Source organism: Ovis aries, chromosome X (assembly GCF_016772045.2).
Source record: "Ovis aries strain OAR_USU_Benz2616 breed Rambouillet chromosome X, ARS-UI_Ramb_v3.0, whole genome shotgun sequence".
In the NCBI taxonomy this organism is placed as follows: Eukaryota; Metazoa; Chordata; class Mammalia; order Artiodactyla; family Bovidae; genus Ovis; species Ovis aries.
In genome coordinates this window covers 35,640,537-35,659,269 of record NC_056080.1, presented here as the reverse complement: position 1 = coordinate 35,659,269, position 18,733 = coordinate 35,640,537, and the positions used below count along the sequence as shown (strand labels likewise).

Here is an 18,733-nt window from a genome sequence, read left to right as displayed (position 1 = left end):
AAGTCAAGAAACACCTGGAGGAACAGGCAAATTTGGCCTTGGAGTACAGAATGAAGTAGGACAAAGGCTAATAGAGTTTTGCCAAGAGAACACACTGGTCATAGCAAACACCCTCTTCCAACAACACAAGAGAAGACTCTACACATGGACATCACCAGATGGTCAACACCAAAATCAGATTGATTATATTATTTGCAGCCAAAGAGGGAGAAGCTCTATACAGTCTGCAAGAACAAGACTGGGAACTAACTGTGGCTCAGATCATGAACTCCTTATTGCCAAATTCAGACTGAAATTTAAGAAAGTGGAGAAAACCACTAGACCATTCAGGTATGACCTAAATCAAATCCCTTATGACTATACAGTGGAAGTGAGAAATAGATTTAAGGGACTAGATCTGATAGAATGCCTGATGAACTATGGACAGAGGTTCATGACATTGTACAGGAGACAGGAATCAAGACTATCCCCAAGAAAAAGAAATGCAAAAAAACAAGGTGGCTGTCTGAGGAGGCCTTACAAATAGCTGTGAAGAGAAGGGAAGCGAAAAGCTAAGGAGAAAAGGAAAGATATACCATTTCAAAGGTCAGTTTTCATTCCAATCCCAAAGAAAGGCAATGCCAAAGAATGTTCAAACTACCGCACAATTGCACTCATCTCAAATGCTAATAAAGCAATGTTCAAAATTCTCCAAGCCAGGCTTCAGCAATACATGAACCATGAACTTCCAGATGTTCAAGCTGGATTTAGAAAAGGCAGAGGAACCAGAGATCAAACTGCCAAGATCCACTGGATCATCAAAAAGGCAAGAGAGTTCCAGAAAAACATCTATTTCTGCTTTATTGACTATGCCAAAGCCTTTGAAGTGAAGTGAAGTGATGCGCTCAGTCGTGTCCGACTCTTTGCGACCCCATAGATTGTAGCCCACCCAGCTCCTCGGTCCATGGGATTTTCCAGGCATGAATACTTCAGTGAGTTGCTGTTTCCTTCTCCAGGGTATCTTCCTCACCCAGGGATCGAACCCGGGCCTCCTGCATTGGAGGCAGACGCTTTACCGTCTGAGCTACCAGGGAAGCCCAAAGACTTTGACTGTGTGGATCACAATAAACTGTGGAAAATTCTGAAAGAGATGGGAACACCAGATCACCTGACCTGCCTCTTGAGAAATCTGTATGCAGGGCAGGAAGCAACGGTTAGAACTGGACATGGGACAACAGATTGGTTCCAAATAGGAAAAGGGGTATGTCAAGCCTGTAAATCATCCTGCTTATTTAACTTATATGCAGAGTACATCATGAGAAACGCTGGGCTGGATGAAGCATAAGCTGGAATCAAAATTGCTGGGAGAAATATCAATAACCTCAGATATGCAGATGACACCACCCTTATGGCAGAAAATGAAGAACTAAAGAGCCTCTTGATGAAAGTGAAAGAGGACAGAGAATAAGTTGGCTTAAAGCTAAACATTCACAAAACTAAGATCATGGCATCCAATCACATCACTTCATGGCAAATAGATGGGGAAACAGTGGAAACAGTGGCTGACTTTATTTGTTTGGGCTCCAAAATCACTGCTGATGGTGATTGCAGCCATGAAATTAAAAGACATTTATTCCTTGGAAGGAAAGTTATGACCAACCTAGACAGCATATTAAAAAGCAGAGACATTACTTTGTCAACAAAGGTCCATCTAGTAAAGGCTATGGTTTTTCCGGTAGTCATGTATGGATGTGAAAGGTGGACTATAAAGAAAGCTGAGCACCGAAGAATTGATGCTTTGGAACTGTGGTGTTGGAGAAGACTCTTGAGAGTCCCTTGGACTGCAAGGAGATCCAACTAGTCCATCCTAAAGGAGATAAGTCCTGGGTGTTCACTGGAGGGACTGATGTTGAAGCTGAAACTCCAATACTTTGGCCATCTGATGCGAGGAGCTGACTCACTGGAAAAAACCCTGATGCTGGGAAAGATTGAGGGCAGGAGGAGAAGGGGATGACAGAGGATGAGATGGTTGGATGGCATATCCAACTCAATGGACATGTGTTTGGGTAGACTCCGGGTGCTGGTGATGGACAGGGTGGCCTGGCATGCTGTGGTTCATGGGGTCACAAAGAGTCGGACATGATTGAGAGACTGAACTGAACTGAACTGAACTGTATCAACACAGCAGCATAAAGGCCCAGTCCCTTTCTCCTGCTGCTTCTGCTAAGTTGCTTCAGTTGTGTCCGACTCTGTGTGACCCCATAGATGGCAGCCCACCAGGCTTCCCCGTCCCTGGGATTCTCCAGGCAAGAATGGTGGAGTGGATTGTGGTTTTCTTCTCCAATGCATGAAAGTGAAAATTGAAAGTGAAGTCACTCAGTCGTGTCCGACTCTGCGACCCCATGGACTGCAGTCAACCAGGCTCCTCCACCCATGGGATTTTCCAGGCAAGAGTACTAGAGTGGGTTGCCATTGCCTTCTCTTCCCCTTCTCGTAACTTGGGACAATTCCAAAGGACCATCCTAGCTTCAGAAACCCTAATGAGTTGAAAGTGAAAGTGAAGTCACTCAGTCGTGTCTGACTCTTTGCGACCCGTGGACTGTAGCCCACCAAGCTCCCCCGTCCATGGGATTCTCCAGGCAAGAATACTGGAGTGGGTTGCCATTTCCTTCTCCAGGGGATCTTCCTGACTCAGGGATCGAATCCAGGTCTCCCACATTGCAGGCAGACGCTTTAACCTCTGCACCACCAGGTAAGCCCTAATGAGTTGACTAAACCCTAATGAGTTGACTAAACCCTAATGAGTTGACTAAACTCATTAGTCAACCCTAATAAGTTGACTTTACTATTTTCTGTCCGGAAACCCAACTTTTTCCTCTGCTCAGTATTATACTTTCTTACCTTTTTCTTTATAAGTGTTAATGACAACACAGTTCCTATTACATGTCTGATATGCTAATCTCCCATCCTAGAATCTGATTCCCTTGAAACGTAAGCTGCTATAGCATCATTTTCCACTGTCATTTTTCCTGAAATTTTCCTTCTGTTTTTTAACTCACTATCATTGGACTTGTTTGGTCTGCCTTCAATCCTCATCTAAATGGTCAATATTATCTTTTTGTTACATGGCGAAAGAGGCATTTGAATTAAAACCTCCACGTGGGCACATATGAAACATGATTGTAGCTCATTTCAGGCTGCTGTGATAATTCCAAATCCATCCGTTTTTTCAAAATTCTTACCTATCAATCAATATGCTATGATACCCAGTATAGTATATACTACATATAACTCTGTGCCCCATGAAAATCCCCTCTGCAGACAGCTTCCATACACACCAATGGTTTCCTATGACTTTTTTCCAGTAGGGATTCACTGCCATGTAATCTTCCCTAAGAAAAAACATTAATGATTGATGGAGAGGAGTTAGAGGATGTTTACCTCAATTTGCTTACCCTTCAGCCTAACAATTCTCTCAGAAAGTTACCAATAAGTTTCCCTAGGTCTCAGCAGTAATTTGATGTATATCTTACTTTTTACTGACTTTTTCCCTTCAGCATCTTACTTTTCCATTCAGTCAGTGTGCTTTCTGTGATCACCTCTCAAATAAACTGCTTGCAATTAAACTCTTCTCTCAGGGTCTGCTTTCAGTATAAGAGGCACAAACTAATATTGAGAACTGATCAGCCAGAATATTACTAAAGTCCACTAAATGATCTCTCAGATCCATCCACCCTATCTTGTACTCCCTATCTGTTTCGTGTATTATCTCTAGACTTTTCTTCCTAAAACTCAGTTGACTCACACCCCTCAGAAATCTTCAATAGATGAAACTTCAGTAAGAAGTAAAACAAAAATTCCATACAACAAAGTCTGCCTATATTTCTATAGGCAGTGACAGTTTTATGTCACTGCATTGGCTGCCACAGATACACACTCCAGACATATCCCTGCTATTCATTACTTACAGAAAATATCTTTTCTGTGTTTTCAATAAGGTTGTTTCCTTTGCTCTGCTCACTATACTGGCTGATAAGTCCCAGCTCAAAGGTCCAGCTTTAAGGTCCAGATCAAAACCATTATCCCCTAAGAAACCCTCTCTGACTCCCACTGTTAGGGTTAATGTTTTCCATTATCAGTGCCATGTTTAAACTTGTGGTATATCAAAGTGTACCATGTACTAGATGATTTATGGATATGTATTTCCACTACCAGATACGAAATCCCAGGAGGCAGGAGCCACACAATATTTATTTTCGTATCCAGTAGTAATATTTGAAATAATTAACAAACCTATTTTCCAGCCTGGATCAATCAGAAAGGACGCTGGATCCAAATTCTGAGGCTTGTGATACCCTTTATATCTAGCTGAATTATTGGGGAGGTGTGGGGCCAAAGGGATAGACTGTGGTGGCTAGAGTTTAAAAGTTGCATTACAGTAGAGTTCAAACAATTAAGGATTGCCAACATATGAGGAAAAGCATCTGTGAAAATATTTTAACGAACAGAGTGTAACTGTTTGAAGGTCAGCTTTGTTTATAACTACTGTACTCATCAAGACTTTCCAAATTATAGGCCTTTTGTAAATAACTGTTTATATAATTAAGTATAGAACTAAAAACATGCACAAAGTTTTCAAGACCAGTGATACACACAAACACATATAGACACTGACATACTTCTTTAACCAGTACAAATAGGAGCATTCTCATATATGTATGAAAATTTTAGTCCAGTTTTATTTATATTACAACAGATTAACAACTGTTCGGAAGCAATTACATCTCCACTACTTAAAACGTTGTAGAAGCCTTCCAACAGTAATATCAATAAAAATGGAGTTTGCCATCCTTACAGTCTCAGCCTGTCCAAATAATAATGGTAACATTAATTCAAATCTAAGAGAGCGCCCTGGGAAGCACAATCGTGAAAATGTCTTGCAAATATTTTTCAAAATTATGAAGCCTGCAAGGGCTCTTGTGTAGCCAGCAATATTTACTAATTCATCTCACCTAATGGACGTGAGTCTGAGTGAACTCCGGGAGTTGGTGATGGACAGGGAGGCCTGGTATGCTGTGATCATGGGGTCGCAAAGAGTCAGACACGACTGAGCGACTGAACTGAACTGAACTGAACTGAACAATATGCCCTGAGTTATCTTTAATGTTTCCAAATTTCTTCTGAAGTCCTTCAAATCAGCATGCTGAGTCCTTATCTGATGAGTGAAAATGTTTTGAAATTTGAAAATATGTTTTGAAATTTTTAGCATTTCTAAAATGCTGCCAAAATCAACAAAAATGACTAAGACATATTAAATCTGATTATTTAATTTTTCTTAGCTCCATTTCTATAACTTTGAGTCTGATTCATGGATCAGTGGCTCTATTTTGCTTAATGGAGTCATAAACACTCCTAATTCAACAACATTCTACCATTTAAAGTTCCTGTTATGTTTCTTCTCACACATAGCAGACCTTACTGCCTTTTATAGGACAGAAAACTAAAATTTCTTACCTATATCAAAAATAATAATGGCAATTCTGAATGACTTGTTATCCTTTAAGAAAGATCAAAATTCTAAAATTCTAAAACTAAGGAAAAGCTATCATTAGGACTGTCATTTGATGATGAGACTAAAAACTGAAATTTATGTTCTTACAATCAATTAAAACCTTCTGAGTTATCATAAAAATGGCCAAAAAAGTTACTTTATTGAAATGCTTGAAATAGGCTCACTCTAGCTCAAAATTTACCTATTACATAGAGAATAATAATGGGCTTTGCAAAGTCAAGTGTCTGAAAAGTGATGGGAAGATTTCATAAGATGCTAACAGCTATGACTATGGTGACATGTAGGGTCAAGCCAATTAGAAGTAGAGTGAGGGGTGGGTGAGTTGGCTCTTCACTCACAGAATATTCTATGACAGCAGTAGTAACTGGATCACAGTGGTTGCCATTCTGAAATTTCCCTTCTGCTTGTTAATAGCACTGGCATTCAGCCTACTCTCTATGTGCTTTCTACACTTTTAAACTGTATCCATTTACTAACATTTTAATAATTTCCTCAACAGGATTAAATCACGATGGGACACTGAATTGTCTTCAAATACAACAATTATTCCTTTGATGAATTACAGTTCCTCAGTTATTCCCTGTTACTCTTCTTTACCTCCAACCCCTCTTCCATCAAAAGGTTTGTAGGAATATCCCTCACTCCTATTCCCAAGCAAGCAACTCTTTTCAGGGACCATCAGGCAATTTGTATAAATGGATGCTTTGTTACAAAAAAAGGGAGAAAACTTCACATGTACCAAAGCCTTTAACCTATTTTTCATTTAAGTATATTATATGTACATGTTTTTAAAATACCTAGTCTTGTAAAGAAATATTCTCATAGGACGCTGGCTGGCTCATAAATTGGTATAACTATTTGAAAGTATTTATTCCAATTTTGGGGCTTCTCTGGTGGCTCAGATGGTACAGAATCTGCCTGCAATGAAGGAGACATGGGTTCGATCCCTGGGTTGAGAAGATCCACTGGAGAAGAGAATAGCTACCCACTTCAGCATTCTTGCCTGGAGAATTCCATGGACAGAGAAGCCTGGCAGGCTACAGTCCATGGGATTGCAAAGAGTCAGACACAACTGAGTAACTAACACACAATCTAATTTTAAATCTTAATGCCTTAACTAAATATTTCTACTTCCAGGAATTTGCCCTACAAATTCAAATAAATGGACAAGAAAGTATAGCACTATAGATGAAATGTATGCCCCAAAGCACTGATTATTTAGAAAGCTAATGACTTAAATAGAAAACTAAATTTCCCTCTGGATCATTTATTAGAAACAAGAAATATAAATAAATTTTAAATTTCTTCTCATCATGCAAGTTTTCCAGTATGGTAGTTAATAATATTTTATTAACAATTTTCTTACCTTTGAATATACCACGCTTCCAAGGGCACACATGTAGAATATACGGAACTGTGTTATCAGGGTCTATGGTGATGTCTGGGTTTCCCCACACTATCGGAAGATCTGAAGATACCTAGAAGAGAGAATCCAAAAATAGGAATCACATGATGTCAACATTTCCATGAAATTAGTATAACAAGATAAAGCATAGAAAAAGCTGAAATTTAACTTAAATATTTTCATTGAAGCTGTACACTTTTAAGTGAAAAGCAAGCCATAAAATATAGACATATAGTAGAAGAAAAATCGGAGACTTAAGGGAAAATATAACACAATAAAAATATTCTCTTTTGCTACTGGTAGCAAGATCACTGATGTTTATACAATCAGAGTAGCTTTTATAGGCCATACAGAAGTTTCTTTATGCAATTTGATATATAAAAAATAAACCACTTCAATGAATTTCTACATCAATATTAATACAGTATATAAATATTAATATAATCAATATTAATATAGCATATAATATTTAAGCAGCATCTGACTATAACTGTTGTTGGCTAGATTCAACTTTCACCTTAGTGAGTACTTTCATCTTGCCCCCCTCCACCATTCTGTACAGGCAAACACTAATCTACCTTGTCCCTCTATAGATTTGCCTAACCTGAACAATTCATAAAGAAATTACACAGTATATGGTCTTTTGTGACTATCTCTTTTTCACTTAGCATAATGTTTTCAAGTTTCACCTATGTTGTGGCATTTATCAGCACATCATTTCCTTTTTACTGATGAATGGCATTAAATCATATAAAAAACACATTTTGTGTCTCCATTCATTAGTTGATGAAAATGTGGGGTGTTTCTGTTCTTGTCTATTATGAATAATGCAGCTATGAAACCATGTAGAAGTGTTTGAGTACACATAGATTTTAATTTCTTATGGACATATATCTTAGAGTGGAACTGCTGGGACATAGGATGCTCAATCTTTTAAATTACTGCTTTCCAAAAGTCTTCTCTAAAATGGCTGAACCATTTTTCTTTCCCACCAACAATGCATGATGGTTCCTATTTTCTCTACAGCTTCTCTCAAAGTTTTTTGTATATCATTTTTATAATAGCCATCCTAGTGAGTGTGAAGTGGTATCTCATTGTGATTAAGGAGGATGTCAAGGTTGTATATTATAACCCTGCTTATTTAACTTATATGCAGAGTACATCATGAGAAATGCTGGGCTGGATGAAGCACAAGCTGGAATCAAGATTGCCAGGAGAAATATCAATAACCTCAGATATGCAGATGACATCACCTTTATGGCAGAAAGTGAAGAAGAACTAAAGAGCCTCTTGATGAAAGTGAAAGAGGAGAGTGAAAACATTGACTTAAAGCTAAACATTCAGAAAACTAAGACCATGGCATCCGGTCCCATCACTTCAAGGCAAGTAAATGGGGAAACAGTGGAAACAGTGGCAGACTTTATTTTGGGGGGCTCCAAAATCACTGCAGATGGTGACTGCAGCCATGAAATTAAAAGACGCTTACTACTTGGAAGGAAAGTTATGACCAACCTAGACAGCATATTGAAAAGCACAGACGTTACTTTGTCAACAAAGGTCCATCTAGTTGAGGCTATGGTTTTTCCAGTAGTCAGTACAGGTGTGAGAGTTGGATTATAAAGAAAGCTGAGCACCGAAGAATTGATGCTTTTGAACTGTGGTGTTGGAGAAGACTCTTGAGAGTCCCTTGGACTACAAGGAGTCCATCCTTTAGGATGGACTGGTTGGACTGAATATTCATTGGAAGGACTGACGTTGAAGCTGAAACTTCAATACTTTGGCCACCTGATGTGAAGAACTGACTCATTGGAAAAGACCCTGATGCTGGGAAGGATTGAAGGCGGGAGGAGAAGGGGACAGCAGAGGATGAGATGGTTGCATGGCATCACCGACTCAATGGACATGAGTTTGAGTAAACTCCAGGAGTTGGTGATGGACAGGGAGGCCTGGCGTGCTGTAGTCTACAAGGTAGCAAAGAGTCAGACATGACTGAGCCACTGAACTGAAGGATTGATGATGTTCAATATCTTTTCATGTGTTTATTGTTCATTTGCATGTACTTTGGGGAGAACTGTTAAGACTCTTTATACATTTAAAAAATTGTGTTACTTGTTTCATTATTAAATTGTAAAAGATGTTTATATATTCTAGAAACAAGGCCCTTATCAGATATTGGTCATGTGGATATTTTCTCTCATTCTGTGGATTGTTTTTTCACTTTCTTCAAGATATCACTTGAAGCACAATGGCAACTCTGCATTGAGCAAGTCTGTAAGTGCCATTTTTTTTTAATAGTATTTGCTCACTTTGTCACACTTTGATAATTTTTGGAATATTTCATACATTTTCATTGTTTTTATAATTATTATGGCTATCAATGATCTTCGATGTTACTATTCTAATTGTTTTGGCATTTTTTAGCAATAAAGCATTTTTTAATGAAGGTATATACATCCTTTTAAAACAATTCTATTGCATACTTAAGCTGCAGTGCAACATAAAGCATAACTTTTATATGCAGTGGGAAAGAAAAGTCTGTATGACTTACTTCATTGTTATTTTGCTTTATTGTGGTGGTGGTCTGGAATCCAAACCAAATATCTCCAAGGTATGCCTATAGTTTGTCACAAGTTTTTTACATGCCTGAAATAATAAATCTTTTACCCTTTGTCAAGGAGCATTGCATACATGTTGTGGCACACTTTCAGCACTTCGGTAGTTTACAGCTCTACCTTAGCCTTAACTTCCAGCTCACACAGCATCTCTCCATCAGCCAGAGCTGAAAAAACTGGCACCCTCTCAGGCCTTCCCTGGGCAATCACACCACTCTGTATATGCATGTAGCCTGCATGTTACCCAGGGACATGTCAGAATTGTGAAATTCGCTGCAGATATCTTAATCCTCACATCTTCAAGTTTTTAGTCAAACTCTAGTCGGTCACAACTGGTTTTGTAGCCTCAGGCAGCTGTAATGCCAAACTACTGAATATTTTTGGCAAGTGTCCTAAGGATAAGTCCTTTCCATCAGAGCAAGATATGACACAAGTAAAAGATGACAACCCCTCACTCATGGGGAGGGGTATTGCAAGAGACCTATGAGAAAGGTCAAATTGCGACAATGTACTGGTGTGGGAATTGTGAGCAGAGTCATACTCAGTCTGCCTCTTCCTTCGTTTGCAAGGCTGCAGTTTTCATAGCCATTGTGGTTGTAAGACTGCAGAGCAGCGGAAAGGGGGACAGAAATAGGTCAAGTCAAAATGCGACAAATTACTCCACTGTTACCATGATTCAGTTTTTCTTGAGTAAATAGTGCTCAGATTATTTGAAATCTTTGTTTAATTTTGATTTAAAATTTCATTTTGACAGTTTTTATCAGTGTTTGTATTGCTTTTAAGGAGGAACAGATTTATGAAACTCCACTACTCTGGAAGTCCCAGGTCTCCTGTTTTCCTTAGTGCACAACTATCTCCTACTACCTGGTCACTTTGATAAAATGCCATAGCATTTTACCTGTATCACTTATTATATTTCATTATTTTTTATATTATTTTTCCTATTAGGGAAGTCTCAACATTCTATTGCAAACTATTCTTGTAGCAATGAGATTGAATATAGTAAAAAGGCTTTAAAAAATTCAAAACATCATAAAAATGAATACTAGCAGTAATGAAAAATAGAAAAAAGAAAAGATATTAAAAGAACATACTGAGTTTGAGTTGTTAGCAGACTGTCAAAGTGGAGGTATAAAGTAAGCAGTCAAAAATGAGAAGCTGAAGCTAATACATCTAGACTAAAAGTATAAATTTGCCACTTGTACCTAAATGATAGTCTGAAACCAAGAAACTGCCAAGTGTGATGTGGTACAGATATAAGGATACTTTAGAAGGTAGAACTTTAAAAAGAAATGAGAAGGTTAGAGGAATAAAAGGACCAGATAAGTAACAATCAAGAAATGGCATCGACATGAGGAATATAGAAAGATATAAAATATAGGGTGAAGAGTGTTAAGACAGTGTGCTGCATGCTTGCTAAGTTGCTTCAGTTGCGTCTGACTCTGTGACCCTATGGACTGCAGCCTGCCAGGCTCCTCTGTCCAGGGGATACTCGAGGCAAGAATACTGGAGTGAGTTGCCACACTCTCCTCCAGGGATCTTCTTGACCCAGGGATTGAACCCCCACCTCTGAAGTCTCCTGCATTGGCAGGCGGGTCCTTTACCACTAGCACCACCTGGGAAGTTAAGAAGGCAGATAGTGCCAAACATTAAAGGAGTTTTAGGGCAGATAATTTGGGCAAATAACTGACTTTTCTTGAACAAAAATTACAGGTGATCTTTGTGGCTGCAGTTTCAAAAGAGTAGAGGAGCTACAAATGGACCACCATGAAGTAAGAAGCCATCATGTAAATAATGCTTTTTCAAGAAGTTTACCAATCACAAAAAAATATAGAAGGTAATAGTTGAAAGGGTATTGTTAAGAGGCAAGTTTTATCTTGTAATGGAAAACCTTTGAGAATACTTACAGATTAAGAAAATAGTCTAACAATGAGAAAGGTACTGAAGGAGTGGGGGGAGAGTGCGAATCAACCCTGAGTGCACAGAGAATCAGAAGCATTTCACTGGTTTCAAAGTAAGCACAAGATGAAACCTGACACTATAGATCAAAGTTTCCAGTCTAGCCTTTCTCCTTAGCAGCATCTCAGTTGTTTCTCAATAGAATTTCCACTGAAATACCAGCAATGATTCAAATATAATAAATGAATGAATAGAGATGGCAAATTGATAATGCTCATTATTACCTGCTGATTAAAAATAATGGTGATTTTCAAATTAAGAAAGGTGATATTTTATTCTAATATCTCTAAGAATATGTTTCTTAGGTTTTAAATATGTTTCTGTTCTTTTATAATTCTTGGTGTTATTTAAAGGTAGAAATATAAAAGAATTAGAATACATGTTCAGTATTACTAGTACTTGAATGAAATTATATTTTAAAAATTTAATATGTAACATCTTTAATTACAGAAAAAGGCCTCGGAAAATTTACATTCTAAAGGTAAAAGTAACTAGATTCTTCAGTTTTATTTTTATATTGAAACAACAGAAATATAGACTTTAATTATTATTCTTATGAGAATAATTTTGTTATATAAAATTCCACTTCTACATTTAATTAGAAAAATATTCACTTTTCATAGTTAACATAGCATACTTATTATCTATAAAAGCCTACAGTTAAAAAAATGCATTAATTCTGAAGGATGAAATTTTAAAAACCTACAGACATCACCTCTGCCATAACAACAAAATGAAATAACCAATGTTAAGATCTACCACAAAGGAGAGGTGGGTTCAGTCTCTGGGTGGGGAAGATGCCCTGGAAGAGGGCATGGCAACTCACTCCAATATTCTTGTGGAGAAAATTCCATGGAGAGAGAGCCTGGCAGGCTACAGTCCATGGGGTCAAAAAGAATCAGACATGAATGAGTGACTGAGCACCTATGCACTATGATTTATGCTAGGTATAAAGTGTGGATATGAGGGGGTATGCTCCTTTACTCACAGTAAATAATCTGGTGGAGAACAATAAATAGGTAATAGCAGTAAGATATAATGTACATGATTGTGGGAAAGGTAAAAGAAAGGTTAAAAAAAATGTTGCGGAAGCACATGAAAGGCATCTATAATCCAGGTTTATGGGGATCTAGAAAGATTCTCAGAAAAGTGGCATCTAATAAATACTTGCCCTAAAGAATGAAATGGAGTTAAGCACAGAGAAGTGGAAGATAGGGAGTTGGATAAAGATTTCTAGATAGTAGCAAAAGGAAATACTGTATATACTGTATATACTGTAAATACTGTATACGGTGGCCTAAGTGTGGCTTGGAGGCAAGCGTGGTAAGAGATGAAGCTGAGCAAACATACTTTTGAAGCACATGGGCCACTTCAGGAAGCATGGACTAGATCTGATGGCAAGAGATGACAGTGAAGAGTTTTAGCAGGGGAGTAAGAAAATAAAATTTTCATTCATAAGATTCACTCCATTTGTAATCCAGTAAGGAAAGAAGAAGAAAATCAAAGCACATAATTTTTAAGATTACCAAAAATAGCAGAGAACAAACCCAGTGAATTTCTAAACTTCTGAAGCACCCTCTAAAACTAGATATAGCCATCTATGATGGATAGATATTTGAAGCTTCTTTGAGGATTTTATTGAACACACAATTTATAGATAAATATGGGAGTAGGGAGTAGAAAAATTTATTTTCAGATTTGCTTAAATATATCAAATGAGGAAGGTCAAGAATAAAACCTCTTAATAAAGATATAAATAATTATGTATTTCTTCATATTCCCACTATTATTCATACTGGTAAGTGACAGGATAAACTTTTGAAATTTCATGCCTGCAGATATCACATTACCATTTCAAAAGCTGTTTGAAAGTTTTTTTGAAAAGATCTTTCTTTATCATGCACAGTATCTTCAAGTAAAAATACACATGACTCAAATAAGTAAATCTTAATGTGTTTTATGATTATATACTAATACTTAGATATAAAACTTGTTTGGTGATAATTTAACTTTATACAAAATGGCAGTTTAAAACCTGTTGGACTCAACACATTAAAAAGATCATACACCATGACCAAGTGGGCTTTATCCCAGGGATGCAAGGATTCTTCAATATCCGCAAATCAATCAATGTAATTCACCACATTAACAAATTGAAAAATAAAAACCATATGATTATCTCAATAGATGCAGAGAAGGCCTTTGACAAAATTCAACATCCATTTATGATAAAAACTCTCCAGAAAGCAGGAATAGAAGGAACATACCTCAACATAATAAAAGCTATCTATGACAAACCCACAGCAAACATTATCTTCAATGGTGAAAAATTGAAAGCATTTCCCCTAAAGTCAGGAACAAGACAAGGGTGTCCACTTTCACCACTACTATTCAACATAGTTCTGGAAGTTTTGGCCACAGCAATCAGAGCAGAAAAAGAAATAAAAGGAATCCAAATTGGAAAAGAAGAAGTAAAACTCTCACTGTTTGCAGATGACATGATCCTCTACATGGAAAACCCTAAAGACTCCACCAGAAAATTACTAGAGCTAATCAATGAATATAGTAAAGTTGCAGGATATAAAATCAACACACAGAAATCCCTTGCATTCCTATACACGAATAATGAGAAAGTAGAAAAAGAAATTAAGGAAACAATTCCATTCACCATTGCAACGAAAAGAATAAAATACTTAGGAATATATCTACCTAAAGAAACTAAAGACCTTTATATAGAAAACCATAAAACACTGATGAAAGAAATCAAAGAGGACACTAATAGATGGAGAAATATACCATGTTCATGGATTGGAAGAATCAATATAGTGAAAATGAGTATACTACCCAAAGCAATTTACAAATTCAATGCAATCCCTATCAAGCTACCAGCCACATTTTTCACAGAACTAGAACAAATAATTTCAAGATTTGTATGGAAATACAAAAAACCTCGAATAGCCAAAGCAATCTTGAGAAAGAAGAATGGAACTGGAGGAATCAACTTGCCTGACTTCAGGCTCTACTACAAAGCCACAGTCATCAAGACAGTATGGTACTGGCACAAAGACAGACATATAGATCAATGGAACAAAATAGAAAGCCCAGAGATAAATCCACACACATATGGACACCTTATCTTTGACAAAGGAGGCAAGAATATACAATGGAGTAAAGACAATCTCTTTAACAAGTGGTGCTGGGAAAACTGGTCAACCACTTGTAAAAGAATGAAACTAAATCACTTTCTAACACCGCACACAAAAATAAACTCAAAATGGATTAAAGATCTAAATGTAAGATCAGAAACTATAAAACTCCTAGAGGAGAACATAGGCAAAACACTCTCAGACATAAATCACAGCAGGATCCTCTATGATCCACCTCCCAGAATTCTGGAAATAAAAGCAAAAATAAACAAATGGGATCTAATTAAAATTAAAAGCTTCTGCACAACAAAGGAAAATATAAGCAAGGTGAAAAGACAGCCTTCTGAATGGGAGAAAATAATAGCAAATGAAGCAACTGACAAACAACTCATCTCAAAAATATACAAGCAACTTATGCAGCTCAATTCCAGAAAAATAAACGACCCAATCAAAAAATGGGCCAAAGAACTAAATAGACATTTCTCCAAAGAAGACATACGGATGGCTAACAAACACATGAAAAGATGCTCAACATCACTCATTATTAGAGAAATGCAAATCAAAACCACAATGAGGTACCACTTCACACCAGTCAGAATGTCTGCGATCCAAAAATCTGCAAGCAATAAATGCTGGAGAGGGTGTGGAGAAAAGGGAACCCTCCTACACTGTTGGTGGGAATGCAAACTAGTACAGCCACTATGGAGAACAGTGTGGAGATTCCTTAAAAAATTGCAAATAGAACTACCTTATGACCCAGCAATCCCACTGCTGGGCATACACACCAAGGAAACCAGAATTGAAAGAGACACATGTACCCCAATGTTCATCGCAGCACTGTTTATAATAGCCAGGACATGGAAACAACCTAGATGTCCATCAGCAGATGAATGGATAAGAAAGCTGTGGTACATATACACAATGGAGTATTACTCAGCCGTTAAAAAGAATTCATTTGAATCAGTTCTGATGAGATGGATGAAACTGGAGCCGATTATACAGAGTGAAGTAAACCAGAAAGAAAAACACCAATACAGTATACTAACACATATATATGGAATTTAGGAAGATGGCAATGACGACCCTGTATGCAAGACAGGGAAAGAGACACAGATGTGTACAATGGACTTTTGGACTCAGAGGGAGAGGGAGAGGGTGGGATGATTTGGGAGAATAACATTCTAACATGTATACTATCATGTGAATTGAATCGCCAGTCTATGTCTGACACAGGATGCAGCATGCTTGGGGCTGGTGCATGGGGATGACTCAGAAAGATGTTATGGGGAGGGAGGAGGGAGGGGGGTTCATGTTTGGGAATGCATGTAAGAATTAAAGATTTTAAAATTTAAAAAATAAAAAAAAATAAAATAAAATAAAAAAGAAAAAAAAAACCTGTTGGACTAATAAAAGGAATTCTAACCATCTCCTTGTATCACACTGCTTTACCTAGTTAAGTAAAATCAGATGTTTTTAAATTTCATACAATTCAATGTACTCTTTCTGAAAACACTTTCATATTTAAAAAATCAAAAAACAAACTGACCTTAAATGTTAGGAGGCTTGGTGTATAATTGGGCACTATTATGGGTTTATTTGTTACTTCCCCCACTTGACAGTCTATAATGATGTGTTCCAAGGCCAGGGGTCTTTTTCCAGTTCCTTTTATGTCAAAGATATGCTCCATACCATCGACTTCATTTTGTAGAATAAGCTTGCCCTGTGACAAATCAGTCAAATTTAAGCTCTATAGGAGTGACAGTTAGAAGTAAACAATTTCTTCTGTCTTAGGAATTTTGAATCTTATTAATGAAATGAGCTTTCAAGAAGGTGTTAGTCACTGACTTATCCAGTTTACATATAAATACTTCTACTGAATGAATGAAGACGGATTTCCTGTGAAAAGCTCTTTATTTCTTTTCACTTTCACTAAGTGGAAGAGTTTAATAGGCATTCTCATGCTGTTTACATACTTGTCAAAGAAATATGACAAGAAAATATTTTCTGAAGTATAAACTTCCTTACTGAATAAAAACAAAGCAATGATTTTACTTTGTTAAACATATTACATAAAATTAACCTAGATATAAATATTGAAGCCTATGACAATGTGACTTTCAGAATATTTATACCTCAAATTAAAACATTTATTAAAGTTTCAAGCAGAGTGAACACCAATGATCAAATTCATGGAAAATATAACTTTTCTGCAAGAAAATTTATCATAAATTGTAGTGGTAAACATCACATTGGTTTATTGACATATTATTGCTAGGGAAAAAAAATCAATGAGTTCATACCATAATCTCACATTCCAAAATAGGTTTGAATGTGAGAGGATAATCCACAGTTTCACCTGGTCCGACATATAAAATAGGAGGTCCATGAAACCATTCTCCTTCTATAGTAACTTGAAATTTCCATTCATTCTTTGTTTCATTATTCTAAAGCATGAAAATAAAGATAGAAACATATCAGTGTAAAATAAAAATCCTTAAAAATTACCTTTGTCTACTCTATCATCACTCACTTATAAACAAGTAATAGCCAGCCAGTCTCCTGGACTTCAAGGAGATCAAACCAGTCAACCTAAAGGAAATCAACTCTGAATATTCATTGAAGGACTGATGGCTGAAGCTGAAGCTCCAGTACTTTGGTCACCTGATGAGAAGAGCCAACTCATTAGAAAAGGCCCTGATGCTAGAAAAGATTGAAGGCAGGAGGAGAAGGCGACAACAGAGGATGAGATAGTTGGATAGCATCACCAACTCAATGGACATGAATTTGAGCAAGCTCCAGGAGATGGTGAAGGACAGGGAAGCCTGGTGTGCTGCAGTCTATGGCGTCACAAAGCGTCAGAGAGGACTGAGCGACTGAACAGCAACAACAATAGCCAATCACTGGTCTTAGTGCCTATGAGCCCATCTTAATCATATGTTAAGGTCACAGCTGAATTTGGGGCAGAGTGATCTGAGAGACCATGAGTCTGCTTAGTCTGATGATAGGTTAATGATATTGGAGTTAACTTTTTAAACAAAGAGATGCAGCAGAAGTGATTAATCAGGTGAGTAATATGATAACATTTATATTCAGGAATAAAACTGTGACATCAAATTGGAGTAACAAATGGCCACACATAATGCAATTAGGAATCAGTACTAGTTTAGATGAGAGGTTTGAAGAAAACTTTGAGACAGTGGCAGTGGGAATAAAGAAAGTACCAAAAAAAGAAAAAAGAAAATTTGTACTTACAATTGGAATATTCTGGGTAAGGGGTTCAAATGCTGGTGTTTCAAAATCAAATCTGGCCTCTGGACGTTCTTCATTCACCACACCTTCAATGCAATAGAGACGCACATCATACTTTGATGTCAACAAAATTTTGCAAGGGTAGCGTCCAGGACTGAGAGGAACAAATCGCAAAGGGACTGGAACAGATCCATCTGCAGCTATCAAAATAATTTTAAAATGGTTTAATCATTTTGATGGTATAAATCCTAAAATTGATTTTAGGATAAAGGAATATTTTATTGCATTGTATTTAATTGAATTATATAATCCAGATGAGACTAGGTTCTAACAAGGTAGCACACTACTCCTCAATCTCCTGGGCATTACAAGCAAGTTTATTTATTTATTTATTTATTTTTATTAATGAGAGAATATATCCAGCATGGGTCAAAGGAAAGTCTGCTCCACAAAGCTACTGAGGGACCCAGGTACACTGCTCCTCCTTTGTGTACAGGTCAGGGGAAGAGGAGCTGAAAATTTGCTCAAGGGCTTTTTAGTGTTCAGTCCAAAAAGTTAACACACATTATAGTTAACTGGTCAGAACCAAACACATGATTCTATCTCAGTCAACAGGGACTGAGACTTGAGAGATATATGGGATATTTGGTAAGCATTATTATCTGCTACATTTCTATGACACAGGAGTGCTCTATCCCACAGCAATCAAAATCAGTTACAACTTGACCAGCAGATAGAAATAATTTTTAATAACCAAGAGAAGCCAAAAGAGGCATAACCAATGAATACTTCTCACATTACCTTGTTATAC

At 37.1% G+C, this 18,733-nt stretch overlaps 1 protein-coding gene and 1 non-coding gene across 2 annotated transcripts in view; both read right to left on the bottom strand.

Moving 5' to 3' along the window:
- CFAP47 (cilia and flagella associated protein 47) overlaps positions 1 to 18,733 on the bottom strand; it is a 507,991-nt gene that overhangs the window by 158,913 nt on the left and 330,345 nt on the right. The window contains exons 46-49 of the mRNA XM_042241764.2: positions 17,926 to 18,122; positions 16,974 to 17,117; positions 16,220 to 16,393; positions 6,918 to 7,029 (exon numbers count right to left, since the gene is read on the bottom strand). Coding sequence (XP_042097698.1) covers positions 6,918 to 7,029; positions 16,220 to 16,393; positions 16,974 to 17,117; positions 17,926 to 18,122 — 627 coding nt within the window. The remainder of the gene's footprint in view (positions 1 to 6,917; positions 7,030 to 16,219; positions 16,394 to 16,973; positions 17,118 to 17,925; positions 18,123 to 18,733) is intronic.
- TRNAW-CCA (transfer RNA tryptophan (anticodon CCA)) lies at positions 1,002 to 1,073 on the bottom strand. The gene has a single exon. It is a non-coding gene; the product is annotated as a tRNA-Trp (tRNA).